This window comes from Anarhichas minor, unplaced genomic scaffold (assembly GCF_050575085.1).
Source record: "Anarhichas minor isolate MPS153535 unplaced genomic scaffold, ASM5057508v1 ptg000041l, whole genome shotgun sequence".
Classification (NCBI taxonomy): Eukaryota; Metazoa; Chordata; class Actinopteri; order Perciformes; family Anarhichadidae; genus Anarhichas; species Anarhichas minor.
Genome location: NW_027466487.1, coordinates 2984327 through 3005012, shown reverse-complemented (window position 1 = coordinate 3005012; position 20686 = coordinate 2984327). Strand labels below are relative to the sequence as shown.

Below are 20686 nucleotides of genomic sequence, written 5' to 3'. Positions count from 1 at the left end.
ATGGACATAACGAGCGGTTTGAAATAATAGGAATAAACCTTTTTACACGGAAAAAGGTCTGACATTTTGTTAGACATTGCGTTTGAACGCATGATTTAATACTGACGTAACCTTAGAATACCACAGTTTTAATTGTTTTTACCCAAGACGCCGTTAAAGCGCGCTTTAAATTAATTAAACGGTTCCTTGTTTGTGGGCGGGTGCTCAATATGATTGACTTAGCCTGTAGGCCAATGAGGTAACTCCTTGAAGCTGAACCCCTTGACGCATCACGAACTTTCTGTATTTCAACCAATGGGCAGCTACGTCAAAATGTACGCACACCTTTTTTTTTTTTTTTTTAACAATGCTGTTGTAAATAAACGATTGACAGAGACGCTGCTGATAGTGAAATTGCTACCAACATATTTTATCAATCCGGATTCACGTTACTCGACTGTGTATCAAGGTAAATAAGCTTTAACGCCATCGAACTAACGGCAAACCGTATGAAGTCATACAACAACTATCGGCATAGCTACAGCGTGAGAGGTAACTGAATGACAATGAAAGAAATAGCTGCTAGGAGTAATGCTAATGCTAACTGCTGACATTATCAAGTCAACTCAGCTCTTTTAAAACAACCAGTAACGCCGTTATTTCACTATAGTTTAACGAGTTAACAACGCCTCGGCAGAAAATAAACTTGTTAGCCGTTATCTTGCTCTCAGTACTTCATTGCTAACCTCGCGCTAGTGCCAACTATTGGACGTTAACACAACTGTTAGCTTTGTCGGTTGTTACTACGAGCGAGTAGGCTATATAGCATTACACTTATATATATATAAACTAGCTATATCGCGCCATTGTCGCCTTATGCAATAAAGTTATCTTTTAAAAAGTGTGTTCCCCTATAGATAGTGACATTAATGCTTTTGTCCCATTACTTCGCAGGCTTGTGTGGCTACGTTGATGTCATTCCCACCCGCCAGTTTGCTGCCAGCCACTAGAGTCGGACTGTGTCGAACAGCACAGGTAGCTTGTGGCCAATGTCACAGGCTCCACCTGTCGAGAGAAGGGGACTATCAAAAGAAAGCTCAGAGAAAGCTACCAAGTTGGCCCTCAACAAAAGACTTCTCTTGTTTCCTTGTGGCTGTTGGACTGAGTAGGGGACTCACCAGCTGTAAAGAATTGTCATGTTGGATTTAAATGAAGAAGTGGTGGATTTGGTTTGGGGGAGACCCTCTAGTGGAAGAGTGTCTGCCTCCATCTTCCGTAGATGGACCCAAGGTATGATGCTTTGTTTCTGAATTATTATATGAATTAAAGTGTTATTTCGCAGAACGGGAAATACACTCAAGACCAGGGTAGTTCACCCATGTGCAGTTGAGAGCAAAGTGTATCCCGGGTTTTAATTCTAACCAAAAGAGTACAGCAGGTAATTTCTCCTGATAGGTCCTCCTCTCCAGCTGAATGAAGGTCAGATAAGTAGAACAATACAATTCTGTCGTGTAGTGATTCAGTGTGAATATTGCACATGATCCTGCTCTTTACTTTAGCCGGTGGTCGTCAATGTGAGCATGCATGCATTTGTGGCTTTTTAATGTGTGCGGGATGAAAGTGTCTAAAACCAACAGCCTTATTTGTTGTAGATGAACATTTTTAAGGTTGTCTTGATTGTTTTTATTACAGGATTTGTTTTTTGTGAGAATGAGCAAACTGCACTGGAGCAATTTGAAGGAGGGCCGTGTGCTGTCCTGGCACCTGTCCAGGTATGGTCTAGCTCAACATCCTTGCAGTATTATCAGGGCCAGTTAACAGTTTCCATTTACTCCCATTTTACAGTGAGCCAGCTTTTACACCTGGCACACCTACTTGGTAACTTAGTCTGTGAGGCTTATAGCTATACGCATTGGTGGCAATGCTTAATTTACTAAAAAAAATGATTGATCACACACAAATAAAGTATACACAAAAGTCTGAGAGTGCATCAAAGTGCACCATGGAATATTTTGTGTTTGTGTTTTTTTACAGGCTTTCCTCGTAAAGAACATGCTCTTCAACAGAGAGAGTTCCAACTGGAGACAGATGACGGGTAGATTGTCCACACCTTGTGCTATTGTTTTAAATATTTGTGTGGCTTGTTATGTCATCTATCTTTTATGTTTGTGTCTGTTTTAGAAGAGGAGCAGAAAATAGCACTGTGTTCCACACTGAGTGAAATCCTGGAGTCTGCCTGCTCCAGCCCCTCCACAGGGTTCTGCCTGGTGACTTGGGCCAAGGGACAAAGCCCACATACTAGCACACAGTCACAAACACAGGACATGCCAGAGAGCAGCCAGCCGCCACAAGAACAGCAGCCCAGTGAGTCCTATGTCTGTCACACTCAGAATGACGGTGTACAAACAAATTCTTACTGATCCATTTAACAGTTTGTAGTTTTTTTTCTGTGCCATGCTCTGATGTTACCATGTATGTGTGTTTTCATGTGCCTAGCTGCTTTGGCTGCTGAGGACCTTGGCTTTGAACGATTTCACAGTGCTGTCCAGTAAGTGACTGCAGATAACACCTTGCATATTTATACTCGTATCTGTCTCTACCTCCAAGCTGTCTCTACTGTGGGTTTCTGGAGGGATTACTAAGACCTCACAAATCCTTGTTTTACCGTTGCCATTATGCAGTACTGGGATAGAGAACTTCATATTTCTCAGATTAGTATCAGCGAAGGGGATAGGTGGTATTTGATTCATCTAGTCTGTAAGAATTGGCTTTCACATTGAATTGGCTATTTCACTCTCACAATTTGCAGACTCAGCACTTTCACTGATTGCCTAGTTAAAAACAAAAAACTACCTTTTCCAAACCCTTCTCACAGAGTTAATGTCTGTCACACACACCCAGACTAAATGTATGCAAGGCTGCGTTGGCCAGTGGACATATTGATTTTCCATCACACAGCATACTGGCAGCTGAGACCACGGTCAGCAAAAAGCAGTGCTGACTCACAGTAATGAAGTTCATGCTATCTATGACCAACAACTCCACTTGCAAGCTTTCCAGGGTGGGGCAAAAGAGGGTAGTGGCTCCAAATAGACAATATTAGATTTTTCTTTGCCCTCTGATGCATTTAATTGATTTCTTCCCCATTTTGAAAGTTATTTTTACCAAGTAGACATGACAAATACAAATAATACATCAGTCTCATTGATCCCAAAACCCAACAAATCTCATAAGTTAACCTGACGTTTGTTCCCATCCGGCAGTAAGCGGACTGTGACGTCAGTGTCTGGTCTCAGAGAGGAGGTGTTGTCTCTCTGCCACACCTGGAGGGGGTGCTGTGGAGTCCTGCTATTCCTCTACTCTGTCATCCTCACCAAGGTAAAGAAAAGGCTAGATAGAGAGATGGATATAAATATTAAATACTGATTGGAAATAATTATTTTGGCAATGTTGTCTCTGATAGCATATTTATAACGTGATAATCAAATAAGACATTTTTAAAAATCTGTTGCAGGTAATACGATTTTTATTGTGTTGTATCATTTTTAGTCATTTTTCTTTTGTGTTGCATCAATGTTCAAATACACAAAAAATGAAATGCGGACTTATCTCTTCTGTGCAGGGCATCGAGAATATCAGAAATGAGATCCAGGACACGATGGAGCCTCTCATAGACCCTGTGCATGGCCATGGCAGGTATTAAAACGCCTTTCTTCGTCAATTAGTTGCACAAAAAAAAGTTAAACGTCATTGCAAGATCTTTCTTTGTGTGGTTATGTTTGTGTGAATCTAATGTTGGATATCTTTTGCTTTCTCTAAATCTCTCCTTTCTTATCTATCTTTTCAGTCAGAGCCTGGTGAACCTCCTTATCACTGGCCATGCTGTCTCTAATGTCTGGGATGGAGACAGGGAGTGCTCTGGCATGAGTAAGAGTTGCTGCATCCGCACAGACGCACCATATTCACACAACAGACATGCTCATATATCAAACTTACAGAACTCAGTTTTGTGGCACCAGATTTACATTTATCCACCAGAGGGCAATACATCTTACATCCCACAGCAGTGTGCAACAGGCACAAATGAATGCCAGTTTGATGTAATTTAACAAATTCTTATTTTGTTCTTTTTTTTCTCCCTGTCATGGTAGAACTTCATGGTCTTCATAAACAGGCATCAGTTGGCTTCCTCACGCTTATGGAATCTCTCCGCTACTGCAAGGTACAGACTCGTACAGGTTCCCAAAAGATTATGCAAAAGCAAACTGTTCAAAAATTGTTCATGGCAAATACACATAGGACTAGTAGATCTTTTTTTGAAGACTCTATGAATTGAGACACCTACTCTATAAGCAGAGAGAGTGCTTGGAAAACAAATAAACAAATGAATGCTCTCTGTTACTAAGATGTGGGACATATCCAACGTTTGAACACAAACCACAGTCAGAGCTACCGTGTGAACATATGTGTTTGGAGGAAACCGGCCCAACAGACTAACTGTAAACCCTCTCCTACTCCTTCTCACTACGCTTTTATTTTCTGGCACACATGCAGTGTACAAAACATAGATATTTGTAAATACATGTAACGGGACATATTCGTCTTGAAAACAGGAATCATGTTTGGAATTTATTTATCATTGCCAAAATAAGTAAGCTTAAAAAAAAGTAAGTAGCGATAACAAGTTAAGAGCAAGTAGATGTCTGCCAAAGAGGGCTGTTAAGAGTGATTTAAGAGCCCAACTCGTATCAAATAAGGAGAGGTATGCTCATATCTACGCTGTTCATAAATTTGGTTTGTTGTTCGTCTCTGGCAATCAAGTTCAAGCTGCATAGGTAGATCAGTAATAAGAGAAGATCCAAGTGAGAATGAGTTAAACATTAACATTTATGGTTTCCATTTCATTAAGTACTATTTGTTCGGGATCCGGAGAGTTATTATGCTGTTCATGTACATTACAACATGTAATCTCTGTTCAAATATTAATGTACGTGATGAAAAGACTGATGTTAATCTTTTAGCAATTACTGATTCATGATGAAGATGACTGAAAATAGATACTCATTTGTTACACATTCCTTTATTGTGTGCATGTGTGTTTCAGGTCGGGGCATTCCTCAAGTCTCCAAAGTTCCCTATTTGGATCCTTGGCAGTGAAACTCACCTCTCTGTGTTTTTTGCCAAGGCAAGTTCAATACACTCATCCACAAGAAACACATATTTCACTTACAAAGACACAGTGCGTAATGTGAGCCAGTCTCCTCAGCAGGTAGGGAAAACCAAAATATGTAATGTGCTTAACCGATTTAATATAGTGCAGGTCAGATATCACTGTGGGGGAAAAAGAGGGGCAGGAGAGGAGGGGAGGGAAAATGAGTGCAGGAGATAGTCATATATGGCCAGTGCTGATCTATCCAGCATTAAGGGGGGGGGAAACAAGTGCACACTTTCATCTCCATGCTCTCGCTTTCTCACGCACATGAAAACACACAATTCAAGTTTCTTAGCCATCTGTGATCAACTAAACAATGTGTTCGTAATGTATGACGGTAATCTAAACTGCTGAATTGGGGCTCCAGCGAGAGCTTCTATTACAGTATACTTCTGTCTACCCTCACTGTTGGGTTCATTTCAACAATATGGATATCACACATTTTTCTGTCCTGGCACTTGTTCATAAGAAACAACACTCAGGAACTAAATAACAAACAGTCCCTTCAGCGTATTCATGTTTGAGCTTCCACTGCATCTCAAGAAATGTTAAGAAAAGGACAATTAGATGGAGATTTAGAAGCAGCTGCTTGGTTTGAGACGTGTCCAAAAAAGCAAGACACCTGTCTCAAAGGGAGTAAAGATCTCGTCTCCTTCATGTTTTTGGATGACGTACGCAAGTGTCTGCATGCAGTTGGGCAAAGGAAGTACAATGGGAATGCAATAGCAAAGGTTAAACGTGAGCATTTGTGATCGTGTCCTCAATCCAGTCGTAGTTATGTTTAATAGCCACAGATCCATCCAGTGTTTCGATTGAACGAGCGACCATGTTAACTGGTGACTCTCGGTTCAATGCGTCCGTGGTTGCTCTGAGGGACGGCAGCTGTTGAAAACACAAACGGAACATGTGGGTGTCCTCGTAAAAAAAACAACCTTCAATCAATTTTAATTTAATTATCCACGCCAACCGTTTACACAAGTTACTATGAACAACCATGGACGCATTTGGCTGAAAGTCACCAATTAACACGGTCACTCATTAAACTGAAACACCTGTTGCTCTGAACATGTGACATCCAAACATTGTGACGCTGTTAACAGTTTTAATTAAATGTTAAAAGCTGGCTGGGGCAAAACACTCTTCTGATGCCAACATGCACAAGCATATGTTTGACGTTCGGTCTGTTATAGTAATAAGGGCTTGAGTCCAAATGACTGCTCTGTTCAAGTTGTTGCATTCTGGATGCTTGTGTTTGACAAATGTGGGATTCTGTGCTGCGTAGTGTACTCTTGAGCTGTAGTTAGCTTTGTGTGAAAGGAAAAAGGGTTCCTGGGCTCTCTAAAAGGGCCATGAAGTCCTGCTCCTGCAGTATCAACGCGGATATGCACTATGCCACAAGGTATAGAATGCAGTACCTGATTGAGGTCAACCCTACTGTTGTCGTTTTGAGAGAAACCTTGGCTCTTGGATAGAAGTTTCATCAGATCGCTGTACTAGTGTGGATGTGTGTACACAGTTTGCACTCAGACAAGCATGTTTATCATCTCTATCAGTGAACACGTAACACGATCCATTGCTGTAGCCTGTGAAGTAAGCTGGCAGGTTGGTGTCGATTCTCCCTGCTGTTGTGAAAATGGCACCAGCGAAGCAGAAAAATCACCAGGCAATCATCTCCATCATAACGCCACACCCTTAATATAGCATTGATTAAAAGCTCCGTTACATGCATTAAGCTCTAGCCTGCCTGTGCGAGTAGATCATATGTTGGCTCAGTGATGAACCAAAGTCGTCATGCATGCGCTGATGACCAGACTTACCGATTGCTACAACTCCCCCTGGCACTAGTGACATGTTCACATATACACACACACATTCCAGAGCCCAGGGAACCTAATCCTGATTAGCATTAGTGTGTGTGTGTGTGTGTGTGTGTGTGTGTGTGTGTGTGTCTTCAGGTGGATGGCTTCCTGTAGGGAATGTGATTCCAGAGTTCCCATCTGGATCCATTTGTCCCATTGGAGTATGGGAACGCACTTAAACACACATGCATGCATATGAGCTGACGCTACACTATGCCGCCTCTAAAACTTTGAGCCTAAGGGGGAGGGGGGGGCGACATGGGGGACTGCACTCAATGTGACCCTGTCTTCCTTGAAAGGGAATCAATGTTTGGAGCTAATTTGAAACACGCTGAGATTTCCCAGGCTTGGTGATACAAAAATACACGCTACCTGGTTATGTAGCTTTTAGCTCCGATACACAGAGCCATCCCCACAAAAGCAGAAAACCTGATCCCTGCTTCTGATGTGTCAGCGGCTCCTTCTGTCTGCCATCGGGGACGGGTGTGTATTCCCCTGGGTCGCTGTCAGTGTGTGACTGTGGCTTTCAGACCATCAGCTTAATAGCATTAGTGTTTTTATCTAATCTACCTACACAAAGGCCATTCCACCAACTCTGATCCCTACCCACAACACCCCTGTGTGTGTGTGTGTGTGTGTGTGTGTGTGTGTGTGTGTGTGTGTGTGTGTGTGTGTGTGTGTGTGTGTGTGTGTGTGTGTGTGTGTGTGTGTGTGTGTGTGTGTGTGTGTGTGTGTGTGTGTGTGTGTGTGTGTGTGTGTGTGTGTGTGTAATAGGATCTGTTTTTGGACAAGAGTTTCTGAGATGCCAGAGGAAGTAGGGAAAGGTAGAAAGGACAGAGTGAAGGAGAAGAGGGATGGGTGATGTATGAGACATATCATGCAATATGTTTTAAAAAAAGGATTCTTTCTTCCTTCCTTTCCCCATTCCTGTCTTTGAAAAAACTATCTACTCCAATGTGCAGCAGGTTGGTTGCCCAAGTAAAGGTTTCCCTTGGGCACCTCAGCCATCCTCTTCAGATTATCGGTCCCTCATGGGGCGGAAAGAGGAAGAAAGGAAAGGAAGGATGCACTTTAAAGAGTGTTGCAATGGTCACTCGGGAAAGGGGAGGGGGGGGTCCTCCTGTGACATTTCTCATCGCTCTTTCCTCTCCTCTAGCGGAGTGATGAGGTTCACAGGCTGTATCTCTGTTTCTCAAGGGTGTGTGTGTGTGTGTGTGTATACAGTAGTCGTGTTCTGGGTCAGTGATTTACTAAAGAGAGAGAGCAGCTGCTGTGGCGCTTCGTGTCCCTTAAGACTCAGACTCCTGTCTGCAACATGTCCTTCGTGGACTGGTAAGGACCAAGAACTTAAAATGCGAGTGTGCAGACACCATTAATGTAGGTCAGCTTATTTCAGTCAGGCTTTATTGGCAAGTTTTGCACAATATATCAATACTAGAAATGTATCGCAATTAAAAACTCAACAATACCCCATGTGATTATACCAATAATTTAAGAATGACTGTTTAAATAAGAGCCATATGTTTGTGTTACATCGGTGTGCGACAGCAGGGCAATGTGTGTGTGCAACACTCTGCAGGTATAGTGGGCGTGTTTTTCGCTCATGCACGCTGATAATACAAGTGCTCTTGTCGACAAAGCAGACTTATAGAGCGAGATCTGGCACTAAAGTACTGTTGCTGAGGGTTATGTGTTGCACCTATACTTATGAAGCTAATACAATAATAACAAGTAGGCTCTGTCGTCCAAACCCAGATGGGAAACTATTTGTTGCTCCCACCTTGTCAACTCTAGTTGCTGCCTATTACAGCTAGAGTTTTTTCCGAACTACCGTTCACAATAAAGGCCCTAGACATATACACTCCATCGCTGCTTATCAACGGGACCTTAAATTAACTCGGGCATTTCGCTAGTAGCAACTCAACAAAATAGCTTACATTACATGCTCTTGCATTGACATTGTCAAAATCTCTTCTTTTTTTTTTCTTCTTTTTTTTAAATGAATGACAAAAGAGTTTTAAGTTCCGTGTTCTGTCATTTATGCCTCATCATTTCCGTATCGAGATACTTTAGGCCGGTATGGATTTGGTATTGTAACAGCACTACACAGTAAATGGCCAACAGGGCTGAGCTATATCTCTGAAAATCATTATGATAATAGAAATAATATTCTTAACTCAATGTTGATTTATTACCTTTTTCCAGAGCTTTCAGCTGCATCCTGCAGCCTTCTCCAGTCAATGAAATGTGATCAGGTGTCAAAGCTAGTAAGAGAATCTTGAGTTTAGAATATTATATCACAAACTATGTATTCTTAAGGTCAATAATGAGCCTCCAGTAATAATATACCATTCTGTAGCAAAATCCGACAAGGTAATCGACAACAACTGCCATAACCGAAATGTGGTTAGTTTTTACTCGCAGCTCGTTCAGAATTAGTCTTTTGGACAACAGAAATTTGAAAATGATAACATGATATGATCATATAAACACAATACGGTGCCAGTGTATATATATATATATATATATATATATATATATATATATATATATATATATATATATATATATATATATATATATATATATATATATATATATATATATATATATATATATATATATATATATATATATATATATATATATATATATATATATACATACATACACATGATAATACTGAATTATACTAGTCCTCCCAGTGTGCTTTCTGTTAAAGAAGATTACTTTCTGTCCTTAGTGTGATCAGAGGGTGCGGGCCACACAGTAACAAAGCGGAGTACGTTAACGGTCATTAATAATGTGTGACAGGTCAGACCATGGGTCATTGTAGTCGGATGAAAAGCTGTCTGTGTCACTGTGTGTGTGCTGCATTATTCTGCCTTTGTGTGTCGTCTTTTGTTATAGGACCCGTCATTACGCTATATAACTGTCCTCTGGTGTTGCCTCTCTTTTATGATGAGACACCGTCTTTCTCATCCAAGACAGCTCCATAAATCACGACTTTTGTACTGTCGCTCACACCTGAAACACACACACGATACTGCAGACACTCCTTTTGCAGCAGGAGAGATAGGTTTCCCATTGTTTTCTGTACTCGTAATCGCATGTGACTGCGGCTATTTAAGGTGAAAAAAGTAAACGCAGACTCTCTCTAGATTACACGCCCTCACACAGACTCCCTGCTCAGCCTGTCATGTAGTGTGGCTGTCGCTGCCTGCTAGGAACAAGGCAGGAGACACTGTCCGAGACCTCTGCTTTGTTGTCTTGAAACCGATCCCTTCAGACGCACTCTATGGCCACTCGGAGCCTCTCAGCACAAACAATGGCTCTTTAGCTGGACCGGAGGGAAAGAGAGAGTAATTCTAGTAAAGTACTATGCCTACCTGTCTTTCCTGAAGTACCTACCTGCAAGATGAGATAAAGGGGGGGGCAAGAATGGAAAAAAAAGTCAAGGGTTGTAGGGGAGGAAATACTCCAGAAGTGTAGTAGCTACTTAGCACAGGAAAAAGCAAACACAAAGGGGTAGAATTGGCAAGAGAAGGAACAAGAGAGGAAAAAGACCTCAAGGAGATGAGTTGTCAACCTAAGAAAGCCACTAAGTCTGGTGGGAAGAGAGCAGCAGAAGTGCAGATGGCTAGAGTTGAAGGTTTAGGCAGTGGTCAGTAGACTCCATTTCCCCCCCCCCCCCCAAATAAGACTCAAACACAGAGCTATGTTCTTTATCTAGGAGGGTGTAATGCAGGAAATCTGGTCTGATGAAGACATGTGTGATGTCAATAAATGTATTCTTGTTTTGCTCACAGCAAATGTTTTGCATTACGTCGTGTGTTGAAGTCCTTCGTGGAGTGCGTGCCTGCGTGTTGTTCTTGCCTGTTGTTGCTCCTCTGTTAAGGGGGTCACGGGCTGTGCTGATGCCAGGTCCTTTTGTGAGTGTGTCATTGTAATGCATCTCCGCATGAGTATGGATATCTGGGCACACAGAGAGAACAGGATGCCGGCTTCTATTCGAATATAAGCAAACAACCTTCGGCAGGGGACAGGCCTAATTATTGCAGATTCTCTCTCTTACGCAGACACGCATACGCTCACACATACTGTAACACAGTGGGATTGGGAGGATAGAAATGCGGAGACACGAAAACACACACACACCTTCCCTGTGGAGTGCGTTAGCTCCGTGACATGTTTTCCAACTCAGCAGCGTCTTCCTCGGGCCTCTAGTAAAACATAGATGAAAGACAGCCAGGCAGACCTGTCATCACACACACACAATCACGTCATTTCTGCAGCTCTTATGTTTGTCTGTGCATGATGTGACGCTCACACAAGTCTTTTCTATGTGTTCATTTGCCTCATATTAGCGTGTACAGGTTACCAATGATGATATGTTTTAAGTTGTTTTTGTTGTAGATGACCACTTAGGAGTGTTTCTTCTTCCGGTAAAGTGTTGACATCTTGTAACTGTGTTATTACCAGGTGATTTACTCAGACTTGCATACGTCTTGCTTCGGAAGATAATAAACTGTTTTAGCCGAGCTTTGGTTCACTTACAGCAGCAGCTGCCACATACAAATGTGGCAGCCTAAGATTGATTAGCTGCTCATCACCTTGGGGGAAGAGCTGTTTTCTTAGGTCAGATATACTGTTTATAAATGTAATAAGTTTAGTTCTAGCAACAGTTTATCAAAACAGGTCATGTTTCGAGATGCACGCTTCCCTGTTAATCCTACATTTAGTATGTTCGTCTTTAGGATGCAGTCAACCGCTAACAGCTTCTTCTTTTTTTTTTTTAAGCACTTTATTCCTCCCAACACACCAAAACGACCCTTGTTCCCCCCTGTAAGTGAAACACAGACATATCTAGCTAATAACAAATCTACCGTCAGATTTATGGAGCCTGTAATGTTAACACACCGGGCCTCCCTGCTATACTCTGTGACAGAACAGTGTGTGAGCGCGTGTTCACTGGCCTGTGCATGTTTTTCTTTGCATCTGAAGAGCCGGCAGCTGGGAGTTCTCTCTCTCTCTCTCTCTCTCTCTCTCTCTCTCTCTCTCTCTCTCTCTCCTCTCTCTCTCTCTCTCTCTCTCTCTCTCTCTCTCCTCTCTCTCTCTCTCTCTCTCTCTCTCTCTCTCTCTCTCTCTCTCTCTCTCTCTCTCTCTCTCTCTCTCTCTCTCTCTCTCTCTCTCTCTCTCTCTCCTCTCTCTCTCTCTCTCTCTCTCTCTCTCTCTGTGTGAGTAAGCCCAGAATACGTTAATAAGTGGACCATGAAACTCTAACAGCCTGCATGGATCTGAGGCTCAAGCTTTAATAGCGGCCAGCGAGAGGAGATGAGCAGGGTTCGTCTGCTTTCCAAAAACATTGTGTGTTTGTCCAGCGCTTCGTTGTCATAAATACACTCCCTCCCTCACTCATGAGGAAGAACAGTGAGAACCCTCTGACTCTCGCCGTGTGCGTGTGTGTGTGTCAGTCACACAAGGCTGAAATGCATCTCCTTGAGAAGTATCTCATTTCATTTTCTCTTGTAAAAAATATCCCTTCCATCTCCTCTGAGCTTCTTAAACTTCTTTAAATGGTTAGATCATATAATATGTTTAAGGAACTATGAGACCGTTGCATTCATTGTCATTGTTTTCTTACAATGTTGATAATCAGAAGGTGATGGTTATTCAGCTTTTAGCTCTGGGCAAGATCTGACCGTGAGCTTGAAGATATCACATGACGCTTGATAAGATAAGAGATGGCATAAGGAGACGTTCCTTGTGTAAGTGTTCATTATGCTAAACACAAACTTGGGAATTTAATGATCATCCAAAAGTAAAATGTTTACACCTGTTCAAAAAGGCCTCACATGAAGGCGCTCCTTCTGGCTGTGGCACACTGCTTCTCTGCTGTATATTTGTCTTTTGTATTTCGTTATTGTTTCAATGCAGTTTATCTTACAAATGGGAAGACGCATGCAAATTTGAGCAGTTTCTCTTGGGTGGCGTTCATGTTGTTTCACTCAGTTGCACCATTGGAAGTAGTTGTATGAATAATTAAAAAGCCAGATGTGATGTTTGTCAGATTCTGTTGCAGAAAGTTACAAATATTGTCGAATGCGGACGTGTATATGTGAGCCGAGTGGGTTTTATGTGCCGTTAGATGATCTGACAAGCATTTAGTTTGAGTCCCTTGGTGTACAGAGAACAATGAAGTGTTCATTCAATCAGCATCTACATTATAGGGGCATCACCCTCTTCTCTTCATGCACACACACATACCCCTGTTTCTAATCTCCCTGCCAACACTGCTCGTTCTAAACTTCAACAACAAACAAACACTGTAGAGCTCGACATAAATCAACGGTTGTATGTGTAAGACTCAATTTCCTGATTGTGTGTTTGGAGTGAAAACAAGCCGTCTAACTTTATCAGCAGATCGGTTAATAACCCGATGGGTTCTGGTGATTGCACTGGCCCCTTAGATTACACATAGTCTCGCACACACACATGTACATGTTGTTCTAATATTTCAGCACTGATGAAGCCACATTCTCCACAATGTCATCTAATTTTGAATGCACAATCTCACCTTTTGCACTTGTTTTTCTCCTCTCGCTCGCTCGCTCTCTCTCTCTCTCTCTCTCTCTCTCTCTCTCTCTCTCATATTCATTCATTCCGGTCTTTCTGTTTCTCCTTCCCTGTAGGAGATGTCCCTGGTGGGTCCAGAGTCTCCATCAGAACAGGCAAGGAGGGTCTTCCAGTCGTTTGATCCTGAAGGTAATGAACAAGTGTTTTGCGTACATTTACACATTGTCATTATGTTGCTCTCTGGCTTCATTCCCAGCACACTTGTTTTTACAGACCATTCTCATTACCACACCGGCTTTATGAAAACCCTGGCACACAGATGTACTTTGATTAATCCAAACTTTCACTCACACACACACACTGAGCAAACAATATCCTGGCCCTGTTGTATTTCTCTTCCCTTCTTCCTGGTTGAGCAGATGCATTTATAACCTCCACTGCCCTCCTCGCCTCTTGTTTCTCGTCTCCATTATTTTTCTTCTTCAGAAAGAACGAGGGTCTGTTTCTCTCCCTTCATCTCCACTGTTGTTGTTTAGGTTGGTGAGATCAGCTCCTCTTACAGCTGAGTCAACCATCCCGCTCTCTCTCCCTCTCCTCCTCGTTTTGCTAAACCGCCTTTCTTGTCACTTCCAGGTGACTGGGCTTAAAAGGCGAGGGGGAAGGAAGCAGGGAGGGACACAATGACAGTAGAAAGTTAAAGAGGCTGTCATGTCGGATGAACTGAAAGTCGGAAGTCTGCTGCATTTCATTTATGTCGCCTCAAGATCAACATTTAGTCCTAACAGCTGTTCCGTAATGTTTTTCTTCTGCTGTCGAGAGATGCAGAGATGTCTCACTCGAGACACGAGCATATCCAGCATGAAGAGTGTTCAGCTTAGCACCTGACGTCGTTACGCAAACCTTCATATTCATGTGTTTTCATTGTGAAATGAAGTATGCTCTTCTCTGTCGCCGCCATTAAAAAAAAAAAACGAGTATTCACTTTCAGGCTTGTAGGAACAACATGCTGATTCGTAGAGATCTGTTTGTGTGTGTGTGTGTGTGTGTGGTGCAAAAGGATGTTACATTAATCCTACCAGCTGAAACAGTCTCGCCTGCTTTGGCATCTTCGAAAACAAATGTGTAAACCCAACTGTCTGTCACCTTATTCTTCCCCTTTGTTCTCCATCTGTCTTTTCCTGTTGCACATAATACAGCTTCGCACATTCTCAAATCCACTTCTGCTATCGTCTGCTGGGACATTCTGCGAGCCATATGGTCTTTTCCCAAACATACTTGTGCACAGACAGACAGACACAAACAAACAAACAAACAAACAAATGCATGCACGGACGGACTACAGTAGGCGCTTCCAGAGATATAAATATACATGTATACACACATGCAAGGAGGAGGCACTGTACACGACTCTCACACGATGCAATGTATATACACACATGCTGTAGCCAGTAGCGCAGTTGAGCGCTGTGTAAAAAGCCCATAAATCTGTCTGTCACATGTAGAGTCAGCAGAGCTCCCGGTGTTGTGGAAAAGGGGCGCCAGACGCATTCACACGCACTGCAGTGACTCACCAGACCTACGCATTCAGCAACCTACTGTCTCAGGATGCTCTATAATATGTGGCGTTTGTCATTGGTCCTCTGCTCGCTGTCAAACTGTCTATTGTCACACTGAGAGGCTAACATCTGGCATCGAAAAGGCAAGATTGAGTTGCTTGAGAGCGGACGAGCAGAGCGCTCCTCAGTTAATCTTCTTCACAACACACATGGGGTTTATGGATGTATCCAAACAACCGGCCTCACAGGCTCTCATACGGATGTTTAAATGAGTGCCTAGACACACGCACACGCACACATACTCTTTCAGGCAAAAACACATGTTAGTGTTTAGAGCCTTCTCCTCTCAGGTAAAGCAATCACATGGAATGTAGGTCAGCGAGAAAGGACAAGGTGTGTGTGTGTGAGAGAGAGAGAGAGAGAGTTTTCTCTTTTAGTTGTGTCGGATGATTTCATTCCCCAGGGCCGGTGATGTAAATAGTGCTTGTGCCACATGTGTAGGTGAAGGCCTTCCCTGGTTTTCAGCTACAGCCTGTATTTTATGTTCTGTCCGGTTCAGCCAATGCATCAGTCTCTCTTTGTCTCTCGCTCTCCCTCTCCAGATAATGGCTTTATCCCCGAATCTCTGCTGGAGGACGTGATGAAAGCCCTTGACCTTGTCTCCGAGCCTGAATAGTAAGTGCTTGCATGTTGGTGTGTGTGTGTGTGTGTGTGTGTGTGTGTGTGTGTGTGTGTGTGTGTGTGTGTGTGGGGCACCTGTAGAGCTTCTAAAGTTCCAACTCCTAAGTCATGGCCAGGCCAGGTCAGCAGCCCTGTGCTCATGTTTCACTGCCAGGCTCCTATAAAGTAAGACCAGAGAGAGCCAACTATAAAAGCGCATTAAAGAGTCCGAAAAAGGAGGCTTAGAGGGAGATCATTAACAGCAGGAAGAAAGACTGAGAGGGAGGAAATGCTTTAAAGTGCCGCTTCAAACAGAAGCACGTTCTCGTCTGAGGAACAGTAAGCCCCCAAATGCTGCAGCCGTGGGCCTCGGCCAAGTAACTGGACCACTGATCTGCTCTGCAGACCCCCAGATGGGCGATGCATCACAACACGGCAAACTGCAAACAGGAGAGTTTGCTTACAAAACGAGAGTTACTGCAGAGATGCCACCATGAGAAAAAAAGTAGCATCTTTAGTGCTTGGGGGGGGGGGGGGGTAATAGGAGTATCTAGATGTAATGAAATGAGGGCTTTCATCACTCATGGAAGATGCGTGCAAAGAGTGTTTTCAGTTGCCTGTGACCAATGTCACATATCAGCTGATATCATTTGTGGTAAACCAACTTTGTGAACACTGACTGTTCTCAGACAAAGTCAGGATTCAGTCTCTTGATCATTTGCTTTTTAGTGTTTGGGATAGTTATTCTATCTTTTTTTTATTCCATTTAATTAAACGTTGATGTACGATTTAGTGTAAATCCACAAAAGCTCTTACTGCCTCGAGGTTTTCCCTTTTTATACATACATACTTAATACAGTCATGCAGTGGATACTGTTCAAACCCACCTCAAACTATTCATTCCTATGACCCCCATCAACACACAACCACTTGTTGATCAAAATTAGATTTATAATACTGATTCCTGAGGAGATGCTCTTTTTTCTAACTTTGCTATAGAGCAGCACATCTGACCTCTTCTAGGGATTCATAGTGTTGCTCAATGACACTTCAGCCAGGCTCCCTGTCCACTCTGTATGCCGCCCTGCTGCACATGCTACTGATATCGACCGATATAGAAACCATCATTGCCTTCCCTCTGTGTCTCGGTATAACCCTTGCTTCTCTCCTTGCAGCCTTAAAAGGGCAATCTGACAGTGAAAGAATAATAACACTGATCTAACACCAAGGAATGTCTGGAAAGAGGTATATTTAGTTTCACCACGATATTCATGAAAACATGCAGCAAAACACGCATTATGAGTCCACGTTGAGTGATGAGGTGATCGTAAATTTGACTCGGCTTTCATACACAAAACATTGCAGACTGTTGTTTCGTACTTTTTTGACCTGCATGTTTTCTCTCTCTGGATTTGTTGATATGTTTCTCTCTACTCCCTTTTTACATACTTCCTTCTCTCTCTCTGTCTCTGTCTCTGTCTCTCTCTCTGTGTGTGTGTGCCTTCTCAGTGTCAGTCTGGTGAAGAGTAAACTGGATCCAGAGAGTTTGGGCATTATTCTACTGGGCCCGTTCCTGCTGGAGTTCTTCCCCGATCAGGTATGTGTGTGTGTGTGCGCAAAAGGTGGACTTCCACCTCAAAGATGCACACAAAACAGTATGACGAATACCTTCCACCAGTCATACATTCCATATCATAGTTAGAACACATGGACAAAGAGTTGTACACACACACGTATGGGTGACACGTCTCTTTCCCAAGCATATGTGAAGTGCTGTTTTAGAAAATCAACATTTTTTTTAATGCCCAAAACGTGTGTGTGTGTGTGTGTGTGTGTGTGTGTGTGTGTGTGTGTGTGTGTGTGTGTGTGTGTGTGTGTGTGTGTGTGTGTGTGTGTGTGTGTGTGTGTGTGTGTGTGTGTGTGTGTGTGTGTGTGTGTGTGTGTGTGTGTGTGTGTGTGTGTGTGTGTGGCGTTACTTGCCGAGAAGCTCAGAAAGAGCAGTCGGACTGCTTTATGAGGCAGAGGGAGAGATACAGGGGAACTGTGTTAAAGTGATCAGGGCTTTAGGGACTCACCAGAGGAACGGCCCCGAGCCGCAAAGAAATTATACTACCATTAGCCAACTGGACACACACACTCAGACACACGTGGGATTGGGGTGAGGGTTAGGGTTTCATATATAGGCATTTAAACACGAGAAGCTGGGACACGCTCTCAGACAACACACCCTATTAGCATTCTGCACCTTTTTAAGCCAAAGGCGGTGGAAGTGTTTAGGCTCGATGTCATTGTTCGGACGTTTTTGTAGTGTTGGATGCTGTCTGGTAATTGGAGTTGGACAAATACACACACGCATGTTTAAATTGAACACGCGGGATTTAACATTGAGCTTTGGTTGCAGGCAGGAGATGTGTCTGTTTTACTTTTCGGTTCAAAAATGTTCTGCTTCTGTGGTTCTTTACCTCCTTCTCTGTGAGAACAGAGGCTCTCTAACAACATTGCATGTTTTTCACTCTGTTTCAGGATTCAGGAATCCCAGACTCATTCCCCGTCTACCACTACAATGGACTCAAACAGTCCAACCACAACGAGAGGGTAAGACACTGTTTCATGTTCAGGTTAATCACAGCAACTGCTGCTGAGTCCTTTTCATATTCCCTCGTTCTGCCTATTGCTCTTCTTCATGAACTCACACACACACACACACACACACACACACATACACACACACACACAAACAGATCTCTACGAATCAGCATGTTGTTCCTACAAGAGTTGTGATGGATGTAGGATCCACAGAGTTGTGATGGATGATTGTCAGAGGATGCAGTTGGTGGCTGTGCAAAAAAACAAAATGGTACTCGGGAATATCACTTTCTTCATCTGTCAGCTTTGTCTAGTCTGTAAAGCAGAGTTTTTCCATACATCTACCTGAAAACGTAGGAATGGCACCAGATGTGTGCCCACACAAAAACACACGCCCACACACACACATATGCACATGGCGGCTGATGCCTTTAAGGTTGGTGATGGCAATTCCATTCCCATAGCTCCAGATGGGAATAACAGACCTGCAGTCCCCTTCAGCTGGTGTATGTGTGTGTGTGTGTGTATGTCTGTTTGTATACTTGCATCCATCCCTTGCATTTCACCCCTGACCCCTTCAGAAGAAATATGACAGACAGTGTTTAAATTTGGGTGTTTGGTTAACTGTGTGCGTGTGTGTGTGCTCAGGTGGAATATGTGGAGGGGACGGCTCTGGTGCTGGGTTTTGAGGACCCCATGGTTCGGACCGACGACACTCCAGTGAAGCGCTGCCTACAGACCAGGTGGCCCTACATCGAGCTTCTGTGGACCACCGACCGCTCCCCGTCACTGAACTAGCACCGACACAGTCTGTGTGTGTCCGTGGATGGACCACTACTGCTCCACACACTCAGTCCTCTCCGACTTCCTCTCTGTGCACTGACCCTGAAAGGTCAGCAGGTTTCGCCTGACACACATATACAGATGGAGGAAAAACACAAATGCCCACAAGAGACTGAGACGAACACATTCATGGACTTAACATACTTGCCTGAGATCCATTTTTCGATCCTCACTCACATATTCCACAAACAAACACACCTTTACAGTTCATGCTATGGTCTTCACCATGGCTTATATTTGACACACATCCTGTTGATGATGTAATTATTTAAAAGAAGAAAAAAAAAAAAAAGTGACTGTTTATTTTACTGCTCTGTCCCGACACCTCTGCTACAGTTAAGCAGTATAGGCGAACTGGAGAGCGAACTGGTTTGGTTCAACGACTTAAGTGTGTCACCACAACCCACGCTGAGCCACTTGTACAGCCAGTCGACTGTAAAGCACTACTGTTAATCCAGCTATAGGACTGTTTGAGGGGAAAAATCTACCAAAGCCTTCCACGTTTGAGAACACATTCACACCGTCGCACTCACAGATAAGCGTTTACAGCGTAAAAGGGACCAACCCAGACGCATAGAACAAAAGGTTTCTTCATTGTTTTCACTGAGATGAAGCTGGTTTAGGTGCTCTCTCTCTCTGTGTGTCTGTGTGTGCGTGCTTTGTGCACCACACAAGGATGTTGGCCAAGTGTTCATGTATTTATTATCACACTCAAAGGTTCTGGAATAAACACTTTTTTTTGTTCAAATGCTGTGTGATTCGGTACCTTTTTTAAAAAAATCATATATGTCCTCCTCTCTGTGTGTTTTTCTCATAAATATCCTGACATTGACATAAGACAACCTCAGGTTTAGGATGGCCACGGTCTTTCTGGTTTCCTCAACACTAAATCACACACCATCACATGTTTCGTGTCCCCAGAGACTCTAAATCAGTAATTCACTAAATCTCCAAGACACTGGTGGTGACTTAACGTGCCTTTGTGTAACCGGAAAATATTCCTCCTAAGAAAGAAAAACTCCATGATTCTGTTTGCTCGTCATCAAAATTCCCCAAAAGATGAAACATTGGCCCTTTTTATAAGGCATCCTATAAAAACAGTGGCATGTCTGGCATGTGATTCTGTGTGCTATTAAGTAGCCACTCAAGACAAGTGGCACGTGTTATAGGAAGAGTACTTTATACCATTTAAGTGCCTTGTTCTGGCTCAGTTTTTATGTTTATGCATTTTGTGTTTGTGTATCTGCAGATATTCTGGCTCCAGTATGCATCCCTGCATATGAGTGTTGTAATATTGGCTGGGTGCGTGTCTAATGGATTTGTCTAATGCAGAAAGGATGTGGGCCTAATCTGACACAACAATCTGCCTAACAGTCTCAGGAGTTTGTAAAGAGAGACGTGGGCACAGTGCGTAG

At 43.0% G+C, this 20686-nt stretch overlaps 1 protein-coding gene across 3 annotated transcripts; it reads left to right on the top strand.

The window, feature by feature from the left end:
- The first annotated feature begins 199 nt into the window (after positions 1–199).
- On the top strand, positions 200–20019 carry mindy3 (MINDY lysine 48 deubiquitinase 3). 3 transcript variants are annotated; one of them, XM_076109098.1, is made up of 17 exons: positions 200–448; positions 934–1269; positions 1435–1458; positions 1672–1751; positions 2014–2074; positions 2161–2343; positions 2476–2527; positions 3243–3357; positions 3602–3675; positions 3827–3906; positions 4131–4201; positions 5084–5164; positions 13743–13815; positions 15785–15857; positions 17352–17439; positions 18366–18437; positions 19077–20019. In XM_076109098.1, the coding sequence occupies exons 2-17, from the start codon at positions 1176–1178 to the stop codon at positions 19224–19226; spliced, it is 1371 nt and encodes a 456-aa protein (XP_075965213.1). In that variant the 5' UTR covers positions 200–448; positions 934–1175; the 3' UTR covers positions 19227–20019. The 3 variants fall into 3 exon arrangements, with proteins under 3 accessions (XP_075965213.1, XP_075965215.1, XP_075965214.1); XM_076109099.1 differs by having other exon boundaries at positions 394–531; XM_076109100.1 differs by lacking the exon at positions 1435–1458 and having other exon boundaries at positions 203–448.
- Positions 20020–20686: the final 667 nt, after the last annotated feature.